General features: G+C 31.5%; 1 protein-coding gene across 1 annotated transcript in view; it reads right to left on the minus strand.

The window, feature by feature from the left end:
• The window catches only part of BCHE (butyrylcholinesterase), a 64,542-nt gene extending 46,910 nt beyond the window's left edge, over positions 1 to 17,632 (minus strand). Inside the window, exons 1-2 of the mRNA XM_019024713.4 lie at positions 17,435 to 17,632; positions 9,639 to 11,163 (exon numbers count right to left, since the gene is read on the minus strand). Of these exons, the coding sequence (XP_018880258.3) occupies positions 9,639 to 11,163; positions 17,435 to 17,549 (1,640 nt within the window). The 5' untranslated portion in view covers positions 17,550 to 17,632. The remainder of the gene's footprint in view (positions 1 to 9,638; positions 11,164 to 17,434) is intronic.
• Positions 17,633 to 19,573: the final 1,941 nt, after the last annotated feature.

Consider the following 19,573-nt stretch of genomic DNA (forward strand, 5'->3'; position numbering starts at 1 on the left):
ACATCTATGTGTACATTCCTGAAATTATTACTTTGATTTCTAAAAAAATGATTTATTAATATTAGACTGAATTTAATATGTACAAGTGGACTGAATGTTATACTTTTTCCAACTAAAAAACATGTGCAGAAACATAGCAAACAAATCAGATTATTTCCAAGTAAATCAATCCTATAAATGAGATTTTCCATGTTTTAATGAGCCATTTTATACTGAGTGCATTAGTTTTTTTCTGCTGCACTGCGAGAGAGTATTCTGAAATACTTGATCAAACATATCTCAGTTTTATAGCTCTCTTTATAGATTTGCCCCTTTGGGGGACATCGGATTTCTCTATCTCATTCCACTGTCATTCATTGTAAAATATTGCTGCACTCTGAAATGGTTCTGAAAGTGATCTTATATACACTTTAAATTGTCTCATAACACAATTATTTCTTTTCAAATACATTACACTAACGGGTATCCATTTTTTTTAAACCTACATTTATATTCTATCTGTTAAAATTAAGGTAAGTTACAGGAATACTACAGTTGGCATTTTTGCCTTATTCTTTTCTGAGTAACTCCTAAATTAATTTCTAAGGAGAAAAAAAGATTTAAAGTGATAGAACATTGATGCTGTTATGATAACAATAAAATAAATCCAAGGGGATTTAAGCCCTGATTCTTTTTTAAAGTCATGAAAATGTTCCATTGGGTTAATTATGATAATATACCACAAATAATTGTAGAATCAGAGGGTAAGAATTTTTCTCTTCACTCTGGAAGCCACGTGAACTATTATCTGTCAGAAAATCTAATTATAAGTCTGATAATAATTGGACTAGATGGCCAGATGACAGTCTCACAAACTTAAACTTGCCTCTAAGTCTCATGATGTCTAATTTTAGTCTGTTCTCTGCCCTTACCTCTATAACATTAACCAAGCAGGTATAAGCATGCTAACGTTTAAAATTACAAGTTTACAACCAAATGCATTTTGTAAGCATACTTAATGACTGCTTTTAAGAATTCATGGTGAAGGCAGCCTGACGAATGTATAATACAAGGAAATGAAAGTTAATAGCCTTGAGTCACAGTTAATCATTGTTCTGTCACCTATTAGTTGCAATTCACTTTTCTTCTATGGAACATAATTTTCTCACTTAAAAAAAGTTAGATAGTCTCATCCTTTCAGCACTTTAAAATTCTAATAATAGAATGCATATACCTCACACCTTGTCATTGTGATAGTACACTGTTCATGTTAAGAGTATCTTTAACTGATATTATTTTGATATATTGAAGAGACCTCTAAGAATTGTATTGTGGTAAAGTTCTATAATATTTATTAGTTGAAAAATATAACAAAAAGTAAATTCAATTATAATTTGGAAATTAATTTCTTGGTGAAGGGATTTGCACAAATACTATATAATAAGTATAAATATATGCTAAATTCCTATACAGACATTTAGAATGAAGTAGCACGATTTCTCCATCCATAATTTCTTTGACCTTTCCCCAGTTTTTCTGTTGTCATTTAAAAACATGGAATGATTCCAATTAAAAAAAAAGAGAGAGAGCGCACCAAGAAAATATACCCATTTAGGAAATAAGTGATGTTAAAATACTGTTATTTCAATCAATTTTTTACTGTGTCATATAAAAATATACAAATTAAATGCTAAATATTAAATTAAAATTACATTAAAAGCATTAGAGAACAAATTATTGAGTGTATTCCAGGTACTTTAATGACGTTATGGCCATCTGTATGGCCACCCTTCCTGCAGTGTGGGTGTGTGTATCTCAAATCAGAAACAAAATTGATTCCTTTAGGAATCTGTCAAATCTGCAATTTCTGATTATTACAATTAAAATTTAGTAAAAAGATGAATATCTATTTTCAAATTGTCCCAATCATTTTAAAATATCTTGTGTATTAACATTTGGCTTAGCATGTAATTGTCTTACCCACTCCCCATTACAAAAATGAAGAACTGTTCTCATTTACTTTTTTCCAGATCAGTTAACTTCAGTGGTGAAAAATTTATTAATACATTTTTGTTCAAGTTTAATAAATTGCTCATTCTGTGATAAATTTCCTTAAAGTGTAAGAGAATAAATAATAAATAAAATATTATGATATGAGAATAGCAGCATGTGTGCTGTGATGTTACTTTCAAATTACTTTGTTAAGTAGCTTGTGATTTTATGATATCAAAACAGGACAAAATAAAAGTGACATGTCAGAACATTTATTCCTGGCAAAAAAGCATTAGAAAATATTAACCATTTCAGAGAGGTTCTGAATAAATAAATGATAAATAAATAAGAGGCTATGAATGAATCAATGAATGAAAAAGTATAGAAGCAAGTAAATTGCCTCAATATTAAAGTTTACCTTTATTTGTTTGAAAGCTTACATGATTAATTAAGTAGTTTTGAGTCAGGAAATTAAACAATTGTACTTTTTTTGGTGTGGAAGCTAAGTTTAATCTTAGATAAGAATAGAGCATGAGGAAGAACTGATTTTTTTAAATAGAGAAGTGGAATACAATTTTCTGTCAATGACAAGTTTTAAAGGCAGTGAGAGAGTTATATTTATATTCCCATTTTACAGATAAGAAAAAAATATCAGGGAATTTTAAGTAGCTTACCTAAGTTTACATATACAAAGGATCTGTAAAAAGATTGACACTGGGAACATTACATTGGCTATCACACATGATCTGGAAGGCTGTGTAACTGCACTGTGAATGGTTCTCTCTGAGATTTTACACTGAAGAAGCTCTGAATGAATAGAGCACCAAGGGAGGATATTGTAAAGAAAAGATTATCTGCAAGAGTAGAAAGAAGCTGGAGGGGTTTTGAAATAATGATAACCTCCATTTTATACTATCTTACTAATTACATTTGGCATATTTTCCTTCTTTAGTGCTCTGGTCTTTCTCATAACCCAAGTTTAATTTCACCAATTTTCTGTACCACTTGGATAGTATTGACAACATTTCGTTAAGTTCTGGTTAACTTAATTTTTTTCGCTATCAAGTTATTTCTTGGATGGGTGATTGGCAGACGTATTATGTTGTACTGATATTTTCACATATATTATAATATAAAAGACATAATGCACACATAGACCTGTGTGCTATTTAGGTAAAATTTTAAGTTCATTTCTACAGGTAGCATTAGAGGAAGAACAAAACCAAGTAAAATATATATAGGTAGCAATTCCAGTTAGCAAAGGCCTAAATTATATTATGACTTCTATTCTGTAAGAAATCTTAAAACACTGAAACCAAAGACATCAAATTTGCATGTCCTTTAGTGCTAGCTCAAAATAACCTTTAATTTTATTAAGAAATCAAATTTAAAAATCTTATATCTCTTTGATAATTTATAAAGTAAGTGAAAAATGAGTTTTATATAACTGAATGAGATCTATAAAGGTTAAGATGCCCTTAAAATACGAACGGAGAGGAAAGTGTTGGACTTTCACCTTCATCCATGATAAGGTGAGATTAGCCTTCTCATCATAAACAATTATAATACTGGACAGAACAAACAAGGCAATGAATTTCAGAAACTGGATAATGGGCAATGCAAACCTATGACAGTTAAGAAAAGGGGAATGCCAATTGATAATGGAATAAATGGAAAAATAATCCTTGAAAACTATAACCTATCACTACTGAATCAAGAAGGAATAGATGTCTAGATAGCTCTATATCCTATGAAGTATTATATTTATAATAAGATATTTTCCCATAAGGAAAACTCCAGATCTAAGTGGTTTCATTGACGAATATGTTAAATATTTAAAGACTTAAATAATCCCGATGGTTTGCAAACTAAAAAATCTTGAAGCAGAAGGAAGGTTACTACATATTTTTTTTCTCAGATATGAGATCTGTTCTGTCACCCAGGCTAGAGTGCAGTGCCATGATCATAGTCCACTACAGCCATGAATTCCTGGGCTCAAGTGATCCTCCTGCCTCGGCCCCATGTAGCTGAGGCTACAGGTGTGTGGCACCATACCCAACCAACTTTTTTTTTTTTTTTAATGTAGAGATGGACTCTCTCACTTTGTTGCTCAGGCTAGTCTAGAACTTCGGGCTTCAAGCAGTCCTCCTGCCTTGGCTTCCCAAAGTGGTGGGATTACAGGCATGAGCCACCATGTTCAGCCTAAGATTATTCTTACATGAAAGCTTTACAAAGAAATTAAAATAAATAAAATTGTATACTTATATTTTTCATGAATAAGAGGAAAACATCAATAAATTATATTATTATTAGAAAACAATATAAAAATCTATTAAAATGACACTATATTAGATAAAGTTGTTTTTATTCTAGGAATGCAAGATTGTTTTAATATAATTCACCACACTAACAAAATTAATGAGAAAACAAAGCAACAAAAATATGATGGTCCTTTCAATAGAAGCAGAAAGAGCATTTGTCACAATTTAATATCTATTTATAATAAAGACTCTCAAGAAATAGGAATAGAGGAGAATTTCCTAAATTTGATGAAGGGCAAAACTATAGTTAATATAGACAATACTAAAATGGTGAACTCATCCCTCTAAGATTTGAAACTATGTGCTCTCACATCTATTATTTAATATTGTGCTAACAATCCTAGAGAATGCAATAACAAAATCATCAAGAAAACGATAGATATAAATATTGAAAAGGAAAAAGCCAACTGTCCACCATCATTCACAGAAAATAGCTTTATCTCCCAAATTAAAAAATTGATAAATCTACCAAACTTTATAAGTGAAATTAGCAAGGTTGCATGACATAGAAAATCAAGTGTATATTTAGATACTAGCAAAATCTAAATTTTAAAATACATAAAACTCTTAGGGATAAATTTAATTAAATATATCCAAGGACTGTACATGTAAAACTTTTAAATATTTATAGAAATTAAAAAACAACAAAATAAAAGGAAAGGTATACCATATTCATGGATTTAAAAGCAGTAATGTTAATATGAACATTCTCTTTACATTAATCAATAATTTTAACACCTAATCAGCTTTTGTGAAAACTGAGAAGCTGATTCTAATCTTTATTTGGAAATGCAAAACTAAAATAGACATAACTGTTTTTTTTCAAATCAAAAGTTTTTTTTGTGAAAACATAGTGTACTCCTTTAAACTCTCCAATTAAAAAAATACTGTGTAGACATACTATATAAGGCACTCCAGTACTGGCATAAGAATAGACATGAGACCATTTAGTGGGACAGAATAAAATGTACTCATTCATATCCACACATATATGGTCAGTTGATTTTCAAGAAAGTAGCCTAAGTAATTTAGTAAGTAAAGACATGTCTTTTCTAAAGAATAGTGATGTAATATCTGAATATTTATATGGGAAATAATGAACCTCAATGCCTACATTAAAAGGTCACAGATATGAATGTAAATATATTATGAATCAAAAGTAAGAAGCTAAAACCATAAAGCAAGAAGAAAACAGAAAAAAAACCAGTCTTCACAAATGTTGGTGTAGGGAAATATTTATTTGATAAGATGGAAATAAACTAATAAGCTGAGATTCATTGAAATTCAACATTTTAAAAATCAAAGTAAGATATAAACTGGGAAAAAATATTGAAAATATGAAAATACATAGGATATGTATCTTTTTTTATTTATTGTACTTTAAGTTTTAGGGTACATGTGCACAATGTGCAGGTTAGTTACACATGTATACATGTGCCGTGTTGGTGTGCCGCACCCATTAACTCGTCATTTAACATCAGGTATGTCTCCTAATGCTATCCCTCCCCGCTCACCCCACCCCACAACAGGCCCCGGTGTGTGATGTTACCCTTCCTGTGTCCATGTGTTCTCATTGTTCAATTTCCACCTATGAATATAAGAATTCTTACAAGTCAATGAGAGATAAACCCAATAAAAATTGGCAAAAGACTTAAACATTTCAAAATAGAAAAAATACCAATGACCAGTAAGCATAAGAAAAGATGTTTCACATCTATATCCATCAGAGAGAAACAAAGTAATAGCACAATAAGATGTCATTACAAAGCCAGAAGAACAGCTAAAATTGAAGATTGATTAGTTGCGAGTGATGCTGAAGATGTGAAACAAGCGGGGCTCTGGTACATCATTGCTTTTGGGAGTATAAAATTCTCAACTAAGGAAAATAGTTGAACAGTTTCTTTAAAAAAAATAAGCATGTGCTTATATGTGTTCCTGCAATTCCTCTCACTTTTTACTCAAAATAAGAGAAAAAAACATCTTCTACAGATTTTATACAAGACAAAAGTCTTCCAGAAAAATATTCGTAGAATGCTAGTCATAATATCCCCAAAAGGAAACAACGTATGAATGAATGGATAAACAAGTAGTGGTACAATCATCCATAGGAAATAGCACTTAGCAGTGAATAACAAATAAACTACTTACACATACAACACAGATGAATTGCAACTCTACTATGCTGAGCAAAAGAAGCGAGACACAAGATTATATAGGCTATGATACCGTGAATATAAAGCTCTAGAAAAGGTAAAACTAATCTATAATAAAAATAGAATCAGTGATTGACTGTACATGGGGAGTAAGATGGCTGTTTGCAAAGAGGTGGGGGGTGACTTTATTCTGAGGCAATGGAATTATGCTTTATCTTTATGGAGTTGTACATATTGGTAAAAATTTACTGATCTTTATGTTTATTGTGTATATTTTTACAGTATGTACATTATATTTCAATGAAGATTATAAATAGTAGACATATATTTACTAATTAAGAAGAATTTATTAAAACATTTCATGAATCATGAACTTGAAAACTCATTTTCCTAAATGATAATTACAGCTCCAATTCTACTTTTACTTTCTTAATAAGACATTTTGAAGTTCTGAGGAAGTAGAGACTAGAAGAGTTTCCCAAACTTGGCATTATTTACATTTTGGAATGAATAATTATATCATTGTGGAATGCCGTCCTGTGCATTACAGGGTGTTTAGCAGCATGCTGGGCCTTTACCTTGCTGGTATCATCTGTATCCCTAGTACTGACACTCAAAAAGGGCTCCAGACATTGTTAAATGTCATTGGTGGGTAGAAAGAAAGGGGCCTAGGAAGAAAGTCTTTGCCCTTGGAAATTACAGATTTGGGACATCAAGTCTGTGGTCAGAAAGATGTGGATAGATTTCCAGACCTAACAGTTATCAACTTTGTTTCCACTGCAGTTCACTTAATTATTCAAAGCTTCTATATTAATTCACATGTATACTTTGAAAATAGATAACAAACATCAGGATATTAACATTATGCTTGACAACAAATCAACCCTTAACACAAATATATAATGTTATTATCTCTGTTCAACAGTGCAAATATCGTCTGCAAATAAAATTACTAAAATAACATCTTGTTATTGCTACACTACTTTACAGTTTAACTCTTTATAGCTTATGATCTCCATGACATATATGTATTATTATTATTAAAATGTCAATTTTTATTTATTTCCCATTATAAGGTTAATATTAAATAACCTTATTAATTAATTAATTATTAATTAAATAATTAAGTATTAAATAATCCTATTAAGTGTCAAAAATTTTCTTCTTTGGTCTGTTATATGGGTGCCATAAACAAGGCATTTAACACATCTGATTCTTTGTGTTCTCCATTGTGAAATGAGAAAATATAAATTCCTTAATGGTTGCAACATGCAAAAAAATGAAGTAGTCCTTTGAAAAGTTTAGGTTTCAATAATTTCAAAAATCATCCTTAAATCCTTAAATGATTTACAGTTCCTAGAATTTAAAGAAAGAATTAAAAACATATGTAAATGATGTAATATGGATAAAGTCTGGAGGGAGAGAGCAGAATGAGATATAAGTAATTCTAATACACCTCTAAAAATAAGCTGATCCTTCTTTCCTTGAGCAGAAATTTATGCTGATGTTGAGAAGGAATAAAATATTTTACAGCTACGGGTAATACAATAACCCACATATCTTGAAAAGGCAATATAATATTTTTTACACATACTATCTTTTACCAGCTCTCATTCAATCATTTGCCAAATATTTGTTAAATATGATACATACCCATCATAGTACTTCAATGAATATCAAATCAAAACCACAGATTCTGTTTCAAGAATGTAGTTTAGTATGGTTGAGGAAGAACAGCTTACAATGAAAGAGGAAATAGACAAGTTACAGTCAACTTCTGTGAGAGTGAACAAGAAGTCTGAAGCAATTGCAACTCTAGGAATTAAAGAAATGCTGCATGAGATGTGTAGTAGATTAAGACCTTAAAAAAGTAGGACTTTGTCATTAAAGAGGAAAGACGTAGGTGTTCTAAACAGGGCACATTGCGAGAAGAAAGATCTAAGGTGCAGTTAAGCTCAGAATCTTTGGTATTAGTGAGATAACTGGCTTACCCAGAACCTGGTGTTACTGACTAATGTGAGTTGCAGCAAGATTATAGAGGCCTTTTAATGCTAGGTGGAAGATTTATAACTTTATCCACAGTGAATAAGTATTAAACGGTTTTGAAAAGAATTGTACAACTGATATTGTAGAAACATACATACAGTAACATGAAATACAAAGAATTCCAAATGGAGGGTGGAAAAGAACACCAGAAAGCAATAATGTAACTATCAGCATTTTGTTTAGTTATAAAAGATAGTGTGATAGACTGAATTACTGAATCAATCTACTTATGATTTATGTAAACACTTCTTGTATAAGTAAATTTCTAAATTTCTATTTTTTTTAAAATTATTCACATTGGTGCAATTTACTCCCATGTATAAAATGTGGTTTTGGTTTACAAATGTAGTGGGAGAAAAAAAAACTACTTTATTTTCTATAGATACACACGCATATTTAGAAAATATATACTAAATGGTTATTTTTTCTGACTCTTGTGGACATACTATCACAATACTTATAATATATGGGGGAAATATGTTTTTTGTAATGTCTCTGATTATCTAATGTCAGCCATAAGACTGCTCAGGTGGAGAACGGCTTAGCTAAACCCTCAGGGCCCCAGTCAAACACAGGCTGCCTCAAATCTGATCAGGCCTACTAGGAAAAAAAGAAAAACCAAACAATACAATGGCAAATGTTGTGTATTTTGGGTAATCTGAGGGCCAACTGCATCACCATCATGTCCCTTCAATTTCCTAAGCAGAGATATATTACTTCACGTATCAGGTATCATGGTACCAAGCTGAAGAGCTTGGGAAGAAATAGTCCTACTCTGACGTAAATCTGTGAACATTGTAAACTTGCAGGTTAAAAAGTATTCTCACATTAATTTTAGTTCTCCAACTAAGCATCCTTTTCTATAAAAACTTTGGCTAACATTGTTGAAATACTTTGAAACATTTTGGAGATGAAATCTGAAGATATTTTTTATAAAATTTCTAAGATAATGATTTCTTTTAAACACTCTGACACAGGGAGTTGAAATGCACTTCATCAGAAAAAATAAAACCAGCTTTGGTACAAATAGAATAAATAATTAAAACATTTCTGTGTCTTTATACTAAAGTCTACCCCAGAGACCAAGCAAAGCTAAGCAAAACGGATCAAACCAAGCCAGAGAACAATGACAAAAATCAGCACTTACCCATATTTTGCAAAATTTGCCCACCGTTTCACTATGGATCTACTCAAAATTTCCTCGGCTTTTGTGTAATTATCTCTTCTTTCCAGAGGTAAACCAAAGACAAATTCAATTTCATAGCCATGCATCACTCCCATCCATTCTGGCCACGGAAGTTTGGAGGATCGGTGTTCAAAATAGTAGAAAAAGGCATTATTTCCCCATTCTGAGAACTTCTTGGTGAACTCCAAGGCAGGGCATATGAAATTATAATCCCCAACAACATCACCCAAGGCCTCACGGTAGTTTTCAGGTCTCTGATCATCTACCCAGTCTGTGTAATGAAAAAGGATGGATTCCTTTCCAAACTCACTCACTCCTGGAAAAAATATTTTTAAACCTTCCTGAAATTCTTTTCTAGTTATAATACTATTGTTATCTTTGCTGAAGCCAGGAGCACCATAGACTAAAAAAGCTGTCCCTTCATCTTTATTAACACCCACCAAAATCTGGGTTTTTTTAAATTGTCCAAGTTCAAGTAATATGTCTGGCATGTCAGTGAGAAAATCACCATCCACGGTCGGACCAAAGTTTACTGACAAAGGAGTTCCATAGGGGACAACAAATGCTTCATTCAGAAGAATTTCTTGGGGATCTTTATTTCTAAGACACTTGATTATTTCGGTCTCATTCTCTCTAGAGCAACCAGTCAATTTAGCTAAGTTCAACGTTCTGTTCCTAGCTTTATAAAGAGATGTTACCGCCCAAGGAGCATTAAAGGATCCACTTTGCAGAATGGCTCTGGTAAACAATGAATGGCTTCCAGGAGAAAGCAAATGCAGGCTAACTGAAGCTGCTCCTGCACTTTCTCCAAAGAGAGTTACACTTCTAGGATTTCCACCAAAGGCTGCTATATTTTTTTGAACCCACTGAAGAGCCAACTGTTGATCAAATAAACCCATGTTCCCTGGAGCCTCAGAATTTCCTGGCAAAGCTAAGAATCCTAGGGCACCCACCCTGTAGTTCATTGACACTACAATAACTCTTTCAACCCGAGCCAGAAACTTGCCATCATAAACATGTAAAGATGATGTTCCAGTTTGAAAACCACCACCATAAATCCATATCAATACAGTGGCATTTTTTGGTTTAGGTGCTGGAATCCATACATTTAGATATAAACAGTCTTCACTGAGGTCAGTGTTTGGGTTCCACATCTCTGATCCATGGAAGCCTGGAAAACTTTGATCTATGTTCTGATAGCAAGAATTTGCATATTTTGTGGCATTCCAAATATCAGACCACTTGGTCAGAGACTGTGGCTTTTTGAATCGAAGTCTACCAAGAGGTGGCTGTGCATAGGGAATTCCAAGAAAGGCTGTTACCGTGCCACCAAGAACTGTCAAGTTCATCCCTCTGACTTTTCCATTCTTTGTTGCAATTATGATGTCATCTTCAGTATGTGACTTCCCAATAAGCATGCAGAGCAAAAGAAACCAAAAGAGAAATCTGATGCATATGATTGTGACTTTGCTTTGCATATTGATTTCTGAAAGAGAGGTAAGTATAATGTTTTATAAGCCTTCTACATATAGCATATTATACTTTATTGATGATAATTACCTAAAATATAGTCGTTAGTAATTCTACAAATTATGAAAACAAATAAACCTGCTTCTGTAAAGGCCTACATAGGAAAAAATAGAAAACAGAGATTTTTAGTTTTCAATTTAGAAAAAAAGATAGTGGAATGGAAAATAAAAAATATTCATTTTAGGGATATTTATTGTCAAATCTTTGTAAGGAAGAGCTAGTATTTTAAATAGAATGTTTGTCCTAGTCAAATTTAATGTTACTTCTGACTATATGTACAGCTCCACCAAAAAAGCAGTAAACAGTAGTCTACCTACATCAGATATAATTTCTGCCTTAGTAAGAGGAGAAAATACAAGTTCATATATTCTCTGAAATATCATGACTGGCTGGTTCTTGGCAGAATTGTTAAGTAGGTTAAGAACTTTTAAGGATCAATAGATTGTCATTATTGTCCTTTTCTGTTTTCCTTGTTTTTTCTGTGGTCCCTTTTGCCAAGTGACATCTTCCTCTATACAACCCTATTATACAAACTGAAGAGAATTTAGACAATTTATTCACAGAATATTAAGTAACAAATATATGGTAGTCACCATTTATGCTACAAATTGTAAAAACTAACAAACATGCTACCACTAGTAAGGGCTATGGAAAAAATAAAGAGCGAAGGCTGAGGATATATTCCAGGTAATTTCTCCAAAATTTAATAAACATGAGGGACTCTTTACCAGATTTATAATGTCAATAGAGAGAACCAGGGGCTAGTATTATAATGTCTGGGAGAAGATTGTGGCTTCAGAGGAATTTTGTACTCAGTATTACTCAATATGTATTCATATTTGTTATAGCAATTTGTTAACAGATTAAAGTATATGCAACCAGTGAAGCTAAATAATGTGTTAGCACAGTCAGAATTATTTGTATTTTTTATAATGAAAATATGACTGAAATTAGAGAATCAAAGCTTAGAAACTATTGGGCCACATGGCAGAAGCAAAAATAATCTTTGTGACCTACAAAATCATAAGTATTTGACATTTATGAATTAATATTTAATGGATGACATAGACTATTAGAAGAGATCTAAGTTTTATCAGAAATTCATAATGCAGATGTGAGTTTCTTTTCAATAAAAAAGAAATTAAAAATCAGATTTGGAAACTCTGTGACAAAGAGGGACAGCAAAATATGATGCAAATATCATTTAAAAGAACTAATGTCTCTTTTGAGATGGAGGAGTCTCACTCTGTCGCCAAGCTAGAGTGCAGTGGTGTGATTTCGGCTCACTGCAACCTCTGCCTCCTGGGCTCAAGTGATTCTTCTGCCTCAGCCTCCCAAGTAGCTGGGATTACAGATGTATGCCACCACACCCAGCTAATTTTTGTATTTTAGTAGAGATGGGGTTTTACCATGTTGGCCAGGCTGGTCTCGAACTCCTGACCTCAAGTGATCCACTTGCCTTGGCCTCCCAAAGAGCTGGGATTACAGGCATGAGCCACCGCGCCCGGCCATAAAAGAACTAATGTGTTTATATAACTAAAATAGTCAATTACAAATACTGATTCTCACTGACATAATAATAACAAAGATCCATTAATGTACAAAGTCTTCCCTTTATTTTTTCTCATGCTGTAATTAGGTTGCTGTAATCCAACCTACACAACGAATAAACGAATCCTACAAATACTAAGCATTTGTATTAGTTTTTTCTTTGTTTATTTAATTTAGATTTTCTCAAAGAAAGAGAATAAATAACTATTCTAATGCCTATGTCCCAGACGTAGGGTATCATATTTCAAATCAGCCTAATTCACCAATGGTCATAGGATATCTAGTGACCTACAAGTATTTTTTATCCCAATAAATATCTCAATTTATTAATCCATGGTCTGGAGCATTTGGTTCAGGGCTTGATACTTATTGGATATATCTATTTCTATATCTAATTCTAACAATATTCATATGTATATGCATATATATTTACATATAAAATGAATGCTATAATAACAAGGTTTTAAAAAAATCAAGCCACAAGATTATTATTTTTTCAGTTCTGTTTGGTACAATTAGATGTGTGCTAAGATCAATAAAACATAATTAAAATATATTTTTAGCAGCATTTCTACATTCATGATATTTAGGTACTATTATATATAATTTAGGTACTATTATATAACGTATCCTTGTCATATGCCATTTATTGACAGGGATACATTCTAAGAAATGCATTGTTAGGCGATCTAATCATTGTGCATACATTATAAGTGTACTCACGCAAACTTAGATGCCATAGCCTACCACACCTTTAGGCTATATGGTATAGGCTGTTGCATCTAGGCTACAAATCTGTATAACATGTTCCTGAATACTGTAGGCAATTGTTAGAAAATGGTAACTGTATGTGTATGTAAACACAGAAAAGGTACAGTGAAAATACTATATTATAATTGTATAAGACCACCCTTATTGATTGAAGCATCATTATGTATTGTATGACTGTATCATAAATCACAGTAAATAAATAAGTAAAATATAACAATGACTTAAAGTTTCCTGTTACCTGACATTAATAACATTTCAGACATAATCAAGTTTTAGAGGCACTCTACTGCTTCAGTTCTTTTTTCTTTCTGATAACCGCTAATCCCTTTCTCTTTAATAAATGCAGGAGAGAATCTGGAGAAAAACAAAGTGCTAGTATGATTTTTTTATTTTCTTTTTTGAAAACATCCTCTGGGAATAAAAAGTGAATAAGATGCAAAGCTGATTGGGCGGTTCGTTCTAAGCTGCAATTTAATAAATTAATTGCATCATCCCTGGTTGTACCCATTCTCCCTCTTGCCTAGCTCAGTCAATGTTCTTCTAAGTCTAATGCAAAAATCATGTATTTTTTCCTTGACTTTATTTGAATATTAGTTTGTCTTTAGAAACCAAACACCAAATTGAAATAAATTTTGGTCTCTGATAGTTTTCAAACTTGTTCTACAAACAGTTTATATTATTGCAAAGCAAGTACTATAGTTGCTACAAAACTGTATTTGTGTTTTGTGTAATTATGAAATGTGATGTTTCATTGTTTATGTTAAACAGTTGCTATAACATCCAAATGGTTGTAATATCTTCCCATGTCACTTAACTTGATTTAATACAAAATTTATTATATGTTGATATTTATATTTTATGCTGAGTAGGTCTTGTTATATAATAATATGGTGTGAATTAAAATCTTTAATTTTTCGATAATGATATCTGAGTTATCAACTTGCAAATAATGTAATTGGTAACAATCAAAGCAATTCTTGTAAGCATGCATTCATTGCAAGAATGACAATATAATGCCAACTCATATGTATTGTTGCAGTGTCATATGACATATTATTTAATGTGTACTTTAATATGAAAATATGCAGATGTTCATATACTGTTAGTGTATTGTAGACTAATGTTTTTATATTTAATTGCAGTACTTTATTTTTTAAATAAGCATCACTTTGCCCTTTTTATAATCTGGTATTATCTATTCTAACATGCTACTCTGTAGTTTTGCCATTAAAAGACTTTAAAAATTTTGATATGTTTATCATGTAATTGAGCAATCAAAAGAGAAATAAATGAAAATGGAATAAAAATATCGAGTCTATATCTCAAAATTTTTATTAATGATTAGGATATTCAACAAAACATTATCGTTTTTCTTTTTTTAATTTTATTATTATTATACTTTATGTTTTAGGGTACATGTGCACAATGTGCAGGTTTGATCGTTTTTCTTTTAATAAATTCTGGTGCAATTGGATACTGTCTCATATGATTCTGAGAGAACATAGTACCATAAACGTTATCATAAAAATGGGGCACATTTTCACAAGTACAGCTGTGTATCTGAATTTAGATCAATTTGCTTATCAAAATAGTATTTAATATTGGAAATAAAGACAGGAGTTTTTGTTTGGAATTCAGACAATTCTAGTTTTTGAGGAATTGAGTTTTTGAGGAATTTGAGTTTTTGAGGAACTGAGTTTTTGTTTGGAATTAAGAAAATTTACTGGCAATTTTTGAAAATGCTAAACTGTTATAACAATAACTTTCAAATAAAAAAGGTGACAAATCTTTTTTTGTATTTTTAATTCAATTTTGAAAGTACTATTAATATTCCCTAGCTGATTTTAACAAAAAATACTAAATGTTATACTATAAGATGTGAGTGTGATAAAATAATTTGTATAAAGAGCTATTTTTTGGGATACTTGAATATCAACCAGATTTTCAAAATAATGGACAAGCCAAGAATTTTTAAAAGATGTTCAAGAAAATATTCAAAATATTTTCCCTGTGTATAATTTCCCTATCTTTTAAAAAGTTACAATTAAATAAATATTTATTTCTGCTTGGAAATAAACCCTCTTAAAATGGTAGAGAAAGAGCCATCCAGATAATATCAATATGATCTAGAACAAGCGCTCTTAAATGTATTTGAAGAAATTGGAACAACGACGTCTTTATATCAAACTTAAAAAGCTTGTTTTGTTGCAGAATAAGTGAAGTGGGGAATTGAGGAATTCTGATTATAAATAGACTACATCACTGTCTTTCAGGAATTCTTCAGCTATGCTTTAGGCATGTATACATATAGAAGACACTACATTAGATATAAGAAACTTAAGATGTTTTATCTGTCCTCAATTAGGAAGAACATTTGCAAACTTCATTGTGTGAATAATTTGAACATTCATTAGAGAGATTTCTTGAGTCTTCTCTGAAAATTAAATCTTCTCTTAGGTTGCTATCTATTCAATTACAATTCTCTTAACATCTGGGACCGTCTAATTTTGGTAAGAATGAGCAGATGCTGGCAAGAAACCATCGAAATGAAGATAATATTCAATGTAAATATATATTATACTTATCAAGAAATGACTCGAAGAAGGAACCAAATATATAGATAAGACGTGACTTGTTTAGCTATTATTAGCTTATGTTTTATAAAAATGAAATATGGAATACATCCCAAACATATTTTTACAATTAAAAAACTAGGACAATACAAACAAGCAACAACAAAAAAAAATTAGGAGAACAAAACAGAACTTTGATAACCCAATTAGAAATTTATTTGGCATCCAAAAGGCTACTTTATTTTATATCCAGAGAAAATTCTGAAGATTTTTATTCAAATGTTAAAGTCACACTTTAAAAGCTCACGCTTATCCTTAAACAAAGTAACTACTTATATAAGGAAACGGTCATTTTATTTATTGTAACTATGAGATAGTTTATATTAAGGAAGGCATTACACAGACTAGTGACAGGAGCTCCTAATTGAGTTTATTATCATGAAATATATTCATAAAAATGTAGAAGACATACTCATAAGATAAAAATATATAATAAATAGAAATCATAAACAATGAAATCACATTTCAGTTTACTTTTAGTCATTCATAGATTTTATAATCCTTAATATTTAATTCCCTGGTTAAAGTGGAACAGATGTTATCAAAATAATAGTTTTACAAGATTATAGGATGAGCAGAAAGTACATTTGCTTACTATTTCTATAATAGTAAAATAAAAGCAAATGTAAAATATTTTGCTACAATTTAAACAAACATATAAAAAGTGAACAAAAAGGGCAAAGGGGACATGTTCATAAATCACTGTAAATCAAATTAGAAAACAGGTTTTGTTTTTATTTACATAAAATAAACAGACCTCTCATTTGCCAGTTGTTATTGTTAAAGTTTTAGGTGACAAAATGTTGATTGAGAAAAGTATTTTGTTCAGGAAAAAATAAGTTAACTACTAACTTTATCCCATTTAAAAAGAAAAAAAAAGTAAGACTAATCAAAGATTACTTTTACAGAGAGATTCAATAAACAATGCATTTAAGGGTAAGCCAGTATGAAGTGTGTTTTCTTAGGAAACTCACTAAGAATATATATCACAGTGATTCCACACGTGCTATGGTCCTTTATACAGAGTTGAATAAATTCATTATTTTCTCAGCAGTTAAATAAACAAAGTCTGCGTTCCCTGAATAATAGGAAGATTTGATGCATGTGCCTGCTGGCTCACTTCCTCTGTCCCATTTGCAAGCTTCAGTAACTGTTCCCCACAGAGCACCAGAGGGACACAACAAACACATGAAGAGATCACTCTCATCCCACAGAATGAGCTTTACAGTAACTTGGATCTCTACACGAAGGTGTAAATTCAGAGCAACTTACCCGATTCTCTGCAACAAAGATGGTAAAGTTTGCAAGGAGTGAAAATCATGTAATACTTCGGGGAAATGCAGGATGCAGCTGCTGCTCCAGCCTGTAAATTGGACTGCACTGACATTCAGTGTTACTGAATGTAACAATCGACTGTTACTGACAAAGCTCGCGAGAGTTGGCAGCAGCAACTTGAAATCTGTTCAGAGGCTAATGGTATAAATGCAATAGTGATTCATTTACAGAAGTATTACAGGATTCATGCTTTACAATTGCAGGTAGTCTTCTAAGAATGAAGAAAAAAAGCATAGAAGATTCTTTAACTAAAATAATCTGAAATGTAACAGAAAATGCATGTTTCTTTTAACTCTAAACTTTAAAAAAATTTTCCTTTTTTAAAGAATATACATATTTCCTATGCTTGTCTTAAGATTTAAAGATGTATACATCATTCTAAAGAAGTGCTATTATTGAAATCCATTATAGCTTCAATCTGTGCTAATTATGTAGTTAGAGAAGATAGTAAAATAGAAAATAAGAAACAGAATGCTCTAGATATAAGCTATGCAAATCAAAAACTTAGTTCTATTAACTGAATGGATGTCTCTGATATGTATCTCCTTTCAACGCCCACACTTCAACACTTATTTAAGTCATACAAATTTCACCATTGGTAATTTCCTATTCAGAAGACCCTGCAGGCAGTCATACATGATGAGAAGCCACAATTTTCTGGTCAAGACAGGAAAAATAAAATGAATAACCTTCACCAAACTCTATAAAAGAGACACATTTGTCAACTTGCAGTGCACATGCTCTGGAGAATATATTTATGTCTTTGGCGCTTATCTTTCTTGAAATGATGTTCAGGAAAATAATTTTTTAAAAAACCTTTAATGAACTCCTTAATCCCCATCTTCTCAATGCAATATATTCTTAATCTTCTGTAAGTGATAACTTTCACTTTTAAATCTCTTACTTGTGGGCTCTCTATGGACTAAACAGAAGGCATGTATTAATATTTGTAGGTGAGCACTTTTTTGCCTTTTAATAGAGTGTTAAATTTTCAAACAAGCAAATATAATTAGCATTTGTTGTAATTCTACCTTATGCCAGTCATTATAATTGACAATTTATATTAAATATTTTATATTATTTCAGGAAATATGAGAGTTAATATTATTAACCACCTCATCAGATGAGAAAGCTAAGGTTTCTACAAATCAGAAGCTTACTATATTTCTTACCACTAGTAGCTGTTGGAAAACAGAATTTTAATCTGTATTAGTCTGTTATTTTATGTCAACTGCTTCCAAGAGAATAACCATTTCGGTCTTTTAAAATTATCTTTTCTGTGAAAATTGCTACTTAGGCAGTATTAATTCAATAATAAATGTCATGATCACAATAATTTATAATGTATTTAGAATATAGTTTATGTAATAACAAGTTAGTTACACAGAAGGTACAGAATACATAATCTATCTAAAAAGGAGAAAAAGGAGGTGGAGCACAGTGGTTCATGACTGTAATCCCAACATTTTAGGAGGCCTAAGTGGGCGGATTGCTTCAGTGGGAGTTCAAGACAAGTCTGGGCAACATAGCAAAACTCAATTTCTACAAGAAAATGGGTCAGACATGGTGGTGCACGCCTACATTCCCAGTTACTTGGGAGGTGGCTGAGGTGAGAGTATCACCTGAGCCTAGGAGGTCGAGGCTGCAAGCCACGATTGTGCCACTGCACTTCATCGTGGGTGACAGAGTGAGATCCTGTCTCAAAAAAAATTAATTAATAAATCAATAAAAGCAGGAAAAGGCTTTTTAAATGGAAGTATATTGACAAATTTGTAATGGTTTTTATAGTGATGGCATTTCTGTTTAAAATATAGTAAATCTGATGTTCCACATGAGAGTTCATGGGTTCAATATACATGATTTTTAAAAATCCAAATGTCAAAATTCTTCTCTCCAACACAAGTCCACTGCATTGTTTCCTGTGCTAGCATACGGTCAGCCTATCAAACCCGGCAATTATTAAGGAATATTTTGTGACGTTAGTGAATTCAGCAGAGCATTTTACATGCTTTCTGCATCTACTCACTGCTAGGTAAAATATGTCACATATATACACATATTTCATTTTCATCTTTA

This window comes from Gorilla gorilla, chromosome 2, assembly GCF_029281585.2.
Source record: "Gorilla gorilla gorilla isolate KB3781 chromosome 2, NHGRI_mGorGor1-v2.1_pri, whole genome shotgun sequence".
In the NCBI taxonomy this organism is placed as follows: domain Eukaryota; kingdom Metazoa; phylum Chordata; class Mammalia; order Primates; family Hominidae; genus Gorilla; species Gorilla gorilla.